This window comes from Nanorana parkeri, unplaced genomic scaffold, assembly GCF_000935625.1.
Source record: "Nanorana parkeri isolate BGI_ZX_2015 unplaced genomic scaffold, ASM93562v1 scaffold81, whole genome shotgun sequence".
Taxonomy (NCBI): Eukaryota; Metazoa; Chordata; class Amphibia; order Anura; family Dicroglossidae; genus Nanorana; species Nanorana parkeri.
Window position 1 is genome coordinate 2356297 of NW_017306349.1, and position 7583 is coordinate 2363879.

The 7583-nt window shown below is 45.8% G+C and overlaps 1 protein-coding gene across 1 annotated transcript in view; it reads left to right on the plus strand.

The window, feature by feature from the left end:
* Positions 1-5256, plus strand: part of PAPPA (pappalysin 1) — a 190509-nt gene extending 185253 nt beyond the window's left edge. The window contains exon 25 of the mRNA XM_018576975.1: positions 5025-5256. Coding sequence (XP_018432477.1) covers positions 5025-5141 — 117 coding nt within the window. The 3' untranslated portion in view covers positions 5142-5256. The remainder of the gene's footprint in view (positions 1-5024) is intronic.
* Positions 5257-7583: the final 2327 nt, after the last annotated feature.

Here is a 7583-nt window from a genome sequence, read left to right on the forward strand (position 1 = left end):
AAGGGTGGTTCTTAGGGAATGTTGGACCATTTGTGAGGTCAGGTACTGATGTTGGAGGAGAAGGCCGGGCTCGCAGTTTCCGCTCTAATTCATCCCAAAAGTGTTCTATGGGGTTGAGGTCAGGACTCTGTGCGGCCAGTCACGTTCCTCCACCCCAAACTCCCCCATCCATGTCTTTATGGACCTTGCTTTGTACACTGGTGGGCAGTCATGTTGGAACAGGAAGGGGCCCTCCCCAAATTGTTCCCACAAAGTTGGGAGCATGAAATTGTCCAAAATGTCTTGGTGTGCTGATGCCTTAAGAGTTCCCTTCACTGGAACTAAGGGGCCAAGCCCAACCCCTGAAAAACAAGCCCCCACCATAATCCCCCCTCCACCAAACTTTACACTTGGCACCATGCAGTTAGGCAACTACCATTATCCTGGCAACCGCCAAACCCAGACACGTCCATCGGATTGCCAGACAGAGAAGCCTGCTATATATATCCTGATTTGCCCCGTGAAGACAAAGCGTTAAGCAACCAGGAATTTCACTGTTAACAATCTTTTCCAAAGCCGAATCTGTTCCTTTTCACTGACTGTCAGACGCAAGATATTATTTTAAAAAAACAAGAGGTATAATTTGACATAACACCCTCATAGCCTTTTTATTTAAAAAAAAAAAAATGAGGATGTGCAAAAATGCTGATTTACAAAGAAATCTGTGGAATTTTGCACAAGAAATCCGATTCCAAAGAGAAATTGCACCCATATGTCCGTCCTTTGTTCTTAACAGTAATAAAAGGTATGATTGATGCTCCTGGTGGTCATATTTGAAAAATCAAACTTTTGGCATTAGGAGCAGTTGAGCATATGTTTCTGTCTAAATATAATACGTGGACTATCAGTTGTGCTGGCATCGATCAAAGCCGTTGGCTCCTTCGCTAATTCTTCCTGTAAGACTATGACAACTTGAAGGCCTCTGAGAGTTTAAAGCTGAACTCTGGCCTTCTCTTCAGCCTTGTAGCGGCTCCTCTCCTGGACTGAAACTGCTTACTTTGATTTCATTGAACACTGGGAGCTCGTCACAATGTGCATTAGAAGCTGCTCAAGTCAGATAGGGCTCCGCCTCATTTGCTGGCTGGAGGATATCCACCACCATATAGTCCTTTCTTCCCTGGTCCACCCTGCCCAGGAACATCCCTGGCCCACCCCGCCTAGGAACATCCCTGACCCACCCCTTCCATTTATTGGATTTCAGGCTTTTCCCCATAGTTCTCCTTAGGGTAACGGGAGGACACAAACTAGCGTCCTCCCGTCACCCTAGGCTCAGTATATAGGTAGCTACAGCTCGCGGTATACTGAGACGCTGCAGTTGAAGCGGATCCCGACAATTATGTCTGGATCCGCCCAGCTGCGTGAGTGACAGCTGGCTCTGCCTAATTTCATGATTGTATACATCTGTCCCTGTTAATGAAGTCCATGAGAGTCGGCAACGTTCAAGTCACCTGCACCCCTAAGCATCCTCTCATCGTCCAAGCTGCCGGTTTGATTGGGAGAAGAAAGATTAAAGCTTGGTCCTCTTCTCTTGGACCAGACCTCGTTGTTTACTACCATCGGCGCATGTTTCCTATTAAACCTCCCTCTGTAAGGGTGTATTTCTTGGACCGTTCTTGCAAAGGGATTCCTTACAGACAATGACAAATAAGAAACAGAATACGCCGTTGAGTTCCAGGGATCCTCATTCCTCCGGACCACACAGTTCTTTTCAGATCATGTCAGAGGATATGGCAGAAACATGTTCGAGACGTATTAGATATGCTTACATGGCTTACAAATGTTCCCTGCAAATGAAAAGACCTTTGTGTCCTGTGTGTACCTAGTTACTGGTAACATTGTGTTTCCCCAAAATTGGGAATTATATAGTAGGTTGATATGCTGGTGCTCGGGGCTATGAAATGAATAGCGTGTTCGCATCGCAGTTGTTTCAGGAACCCGCAGTACTGAACCCCTCAGGGAGATGAGGTCTGAGACTACGCACATACCCATAGATACACACACTGCAGGCTCCTTCCCTCTACCGGTGTTAAAGGTGACACTGTGTCATGCTATTCTATTGCCATTGTTCATTAGCAAGAAGACACTTAAAGGAGAACTATGGGGTCAGTGTTTTTCCCCATAGTTCTCCTTAGGGTCATGGGAGGACACAAACTAGTGTCCTCCCGTTACCCTAAGCTCAGTATACCGCGAGCTACAGCTCGCGGTATACTGAGACGCCGCAGCGGATCCCGACTTAGATGACGGGATCCGCCCAGCTGCGTAAGTGACAGCTGGCTCTGCCTATCTAGAGGCAGAGCCAGCTGTACCCGCCCCCTCCCCGTCCGTTCCGCCAGTCAGCGCTGGCGGATCGGAGCGGGGAGAGGGGAATCCAGCCCCTCACCTGTCACTGCAGAGAGCCGTGACAGGATCGAGAGGCGAGCAAACCCGGTATGTGTTCGCTCACCTCCCGATCTACTGAGCCGACCTGTGACAGTCTCATTGTCACAGGTCGGCTAGAGCTATGAGGCGAGTGAAAAGCACTCACCTCATAGTTCTCCTTTAAAGGACAAGTCCACTTTCAGTGATTTTTTTTTTTTTTTACTTAAAGCTGAAATTTAATCTGCTTATATTTTGCCTTCCTTGGTTCCTCATTAATGTGTTAATGGGATTTTTAATAGAGCCTTTCCATTGCTGGCCTTATTTTAGACCCAGGTATACTGAGACGCCGCAGCGGATCCCGACTTAGATGACGGGATCCGCCCAGCTGCGTAAGTGACAGCTGGCTCTGCCTATCTAGCCAGCTGTACCCGCCCCCTCCCCGTCCGTTCCGCCAGTCAGCGCTGGCGGATCGGAGCGGGGAGAGGGGAATCCAGCCCCTCCCCTGTCACTGCAGAGAGCCGTGACAGGATCGAGAGGCGAGCAAACCCGGTATGTGTTCGCTCACCTCCCGATCTACTGAGCCGACCTGTGACAGTCTCATTGTCACAGGTCGGCTAGAGCTATGAGGCGAGTGAAAAGCACTCACCTCATAGTTCTCCTTTAAAGGACAAGCCACTTTTAGTGATTTTTTTTTTTTTTTTACTTAAAGCTGAAATTGAATCTGCTTATATTTTGCCTTCCTTGGTTCCTCATTAATGTGTTAATGGGATTTTTAATAGAGCCTTTCCATTGCTGGCCTTATTTTAGACCCAGTGCTATCATCACTGGGACTCTATACAATGCAGGCAAATCATGGCTGGTGGGAGAGGCCAGCAGGGTGCTGTACATAGCAAATATCACAGCAACCTGACTCAGTACTCCTCACAAGAACCCTCTACCCTGATGTAAACAGTGGACTTGATCTTGGGAGAAATTATGCTAATACTCCTCTCAAGTGCTCTCAACCCTCATGCAAGCAGTGGATTGGATCTTGGGAGGAGTTATGCACATATTCCTCTCAAGAGCCCACAAACCTAATGCAAGCAGTGGGCTGGATCTTAGGAGGAGTAATGCAAATATTCTTCTCGAGAGCCCACAACCCTGATGCCAACAGTGGGCTAGATCTGAGGAGGAGTTATGTAAATACTACTCTCAAGAGCCCTCAACCCTGATGCCAACAGTGGGCTGGATCTTGGGAGGAGTTATGCAAATACACCTCTCAAAAGCCCTCAATCCTAATGCAAGCAGTGGGCTGGCTATTGGGAGGAGTTATGCAAATATCAAAATGCCTTGATGGGTGGATGTCAGTCTGGAGAAGTAGGTGTTCCTAGGCAGGCTGTATTTGCATGTAGACCACCCTAGGTAATGGCCACATGTGTGACTGAGCCTCCATGATTGTAAGAACTCAAATCCAATGAAGGAAAGGGGTGGGTCATATTGCTGGATGGGTTAGTTAAAGAGGGACGATGCTGGAGATTAGCAGAGTATAGCGGTGGGAGCAATTTTTTGGTATATGCCCAAACTGGACTTGGGATTATCATAAAACGAGGAGGAGATGAAAGAAAACATTATGTAGGTTAATCACTATTGATTTTATATTCTTACCATGCATCTTAAGAGATCATCATCCCAAACATACAAATTTATAAACAGTCCTTCAAAAGGACCAAAGCGGCTCAGAAAAGATATACATACCATAAATATCATGGACTGCAATAGTGTGTCCAATTATGAAACACCAGAGTTGGTGGTATGTGCTCCTTCTGGGGGAAAGTCATCTAATGGGCACTCACTGGACATCTAGAAATAAATCAAAAATTCCTTAAAAATAAAATAATTTCAGAGGGGCTTCCTTACCCCTCAGGAGCCATTTAAAGCCCCTGAAATTTGCTTCCTTAAAACCACCTTTGATAAAATGTCTGATTTTTGCCAAAATGTTGGCAAACGCAGCTCTCAATTTTGCTCATCCTTATAAGCCTGGTGCGGTGAGGCTGGATCCTATTGTCAGTCCAACATCTACTAATTAATAACAGTGCCCATGTGAGTGGAGTTTTTCAACTGAATCAAATCAATGCTACGTATGTAATATGATCTGAACTTAATAAAACACAGCCATGTTATAGTAAATGTAAAATAAACAAGGTCACTCTTATATAAATTTTATGCAACGATCCTCTGTACTGTTTTAAAGTGGATGCCTGGGGGGAAAAAATTATATATATATATATATACCGAATATACGTCGACCAGCCATAACATTATGACCACTGAGAGGGGAAGTGAATAACATTGATTATATGGTTGCAATGGCACCCGGAAGTGAATGGTATATATTAGGCAGCAAGTGAACATTTTGCCCCTCAAGTTGATGTGTTGGAAGCAGAAAAAAGGAGAAGTTTGAGGATTTGAGGGACTTTGACAAGAACCAAATTGTGATCTCTAGATCACTGGGTCAGAGCAACTCCAGAACTGCAGCTCTGATTGATCTAACATCGTCTATTGTAGTTTATAAATTGCTAATTATAGGACTAATTTCTCTCCGTTGACTTTCTCCTACCTTCTCCCGATCTTTCCCTTGTGTTCTTTAGGTGATCCCATTCCCGGCAGGGTGCGATGTGCAGGAGAAGTGTGCATGCAGGGACCCCAATGCAAAGGAGAATGCAAAGGGGAACAATCCAAAAACCCAAAGGTCCCGCCATGGATAGCGCCGCACACGTCTGGAACAACCACAACAAAAGGCAGACTGGAAAAACATGAACGCGTTCCTTCTGGTTTTTTTGTTTCGTTTTTTTTTTTTTTACATTTGCCATTGAACTGGATAGCGTTTCTCCACCGGGAACCGTTCAATACGAACCAGTCTGCCCGTTTTCGTAAAAAACAAAAACAAAACAAAGAACTGGGAATCATGCATTATGATTTGAACGCCAAAAGGAACCACAAAAAAACATAACCATAAAAAAATCAAGTACGTGTTGAGCTGTGGTATGGCCGGAAGATGACAAAAAAAAAAATAACAAGCCATAAATACTCTTCTCAGCCAGCTAGATGGGACTTCTTAGCTCTCCTTTTCTATTATCGATAGTTAGAATGGAAATGTGTAAGAAATTTGTGGTGGCACGGGACGCTGGCTGAGGGATTGAGAAGACTATGTATAGGTTTGCAGTCATTGCAGGCTCTAGAGTTCCTTTATCCATCAAAACCTCAAGCTGTGCACTTTTCCTGTTTGACGGCCTTGTTAGAACGAGATCTAAGCGCCCCATGACAGATGTCTAAGATTTCTCCAAATGCCACCAAAACCCAACACTAGTTGTTTGAGCATAACTGTTGCTGCTATTCTTGCTGCTATGTCCCATACAGCTATTTTTTTTTTTCCTTACTGTGTCAGGTCAAGCGAAAACCAACCCAAAACAACCAGTCTGCCTTAAATCTTGTCTTTCGGGGCCTGCCCGTTACACCTTCAGGCTTTGTCCTTAGAAACAAAGGAAAGGGACCCACTTGGAACCTATCTTGATGTGGGTTTGTACCTCCCGAATCAAGCCAAGCCTGGACTCTGGAGAGATGAAATGGCACGCGATGTTAGAGAAGAGGGCAGGGTAGAGTAGACTGTGTTGGCTATTCTCCTAACGGCTGCTCCTTACCATCCGGAAAGTTTTTTGTTAGCGTCATTTTTCGGCAACCGGACTACATGAGGTATTTCCAAGCGTGTCAGAAATGTCCTGCACATGAATGGAAAGCGCTGCCCTTTTTCATTTCCCTGTATCGTGGTTTATTTTCCATGTTACTTTTGTACAGTTGCGTTTTGCTTGTAGACGCATAAAATACATAGGGGTAGATTTATAAGGCGGAGAATGTGTCTTTCGCCAAACATTCACCATGGGTGGAACTTCCTGGTGCATTTGTTTTTCATGATTGATGCACCTTTGGTGAACGTCACCTTCGCTGCTCTATAACTATACCCCCCACGGTGTGTATGTTTGAGGCTCAGGACTCTGGAATACACCAAATGGCTGAAAGGAGAATATATCTGTGCAGTAGTATGTACTTGGTTGTGTAGTAGCTCGAGCGGCATTTTATTATTACTACGAGGCCAGTCCTGCGTGGCAATACCTACTGTATATACTACTGAGCAGTGTCAATTGGGGTACATATGCAACATCATTGTTTTTTGGTTTTCAAATGGGACCCTACATTCCTCTGTTGCTGCTGAGGGAAAAAAAAATAAAGAGTTCGATTGGGCACTCTGCAGGCGCTTAGATGTGTACGCTGGTGTCCAAAGCGTGGAGTTCTTGTGACAACCGTTAGCGATTTGTCCTGATGCAAGGTCTGTGTAAGATGGCAGCTTTTTTTTTTACCTCCTCAAATCCCTGAAGGATTAAACCCAACTCCAGCCAAAAACTTTTCTTTCTAGTTATGGACAGATTGAGGGAAAAGTATGCTTCACTTAAAGGGGACCTTGCAGTGCAACGTAAGGTCCATTCAACACAAGGTACAAGGTCAGGTCTACTAAAAATTCCCAGAGCCCCCTCCTCCTTTCCAATTCACCTACTGTTAGTAGGGGTAAAATATACCCTGTAAAAGAATAGATTTATACTTACCCTACCCCCATCTTCCAAATCGTTGGGAAAGACATCACCGAGACTCCTGCTGAAGGCGGAATCTCGCAAGATAACAACCCAGTCCATTGCAAGGGTGTCTTCTCATGAGATTTCAGCTGCTCTGGATCTATCGGGAAGGAACTTGATATTATTCTTGCCTAGGCTCTGTGCATGGAAGACAGGGGTGAGGTATAGGGGCGTCCCTAGCCTTCTCACCACCTGAGGAGGCAGCGGGTGGGGATTTGTGGCCTGTGCATCATCTCCCTGCCCACATATAGCTCCAGCTCCGGCCCATGTCCCACCCAGTTCCTGACGTCACTGGTTACCAGGAGCTGAGCGGGACACCAGCTAGAGCATCCCAGGTTGCTAAGAGCTGGGTGGACAGATTATGTGTATGGCCCTTACACATCTCCCCACCTGACTCTTAGCAACCTGGGATTCTGTGGCTGAAAAAGGGGCACAAACATTTTGCAGTAGAGCGGTATGGCCTGCCGCCCCCTCACATGAGCCAAAGAGATGCCGCCTAAGGCAACAGCATCAAGCTGCCTTTTT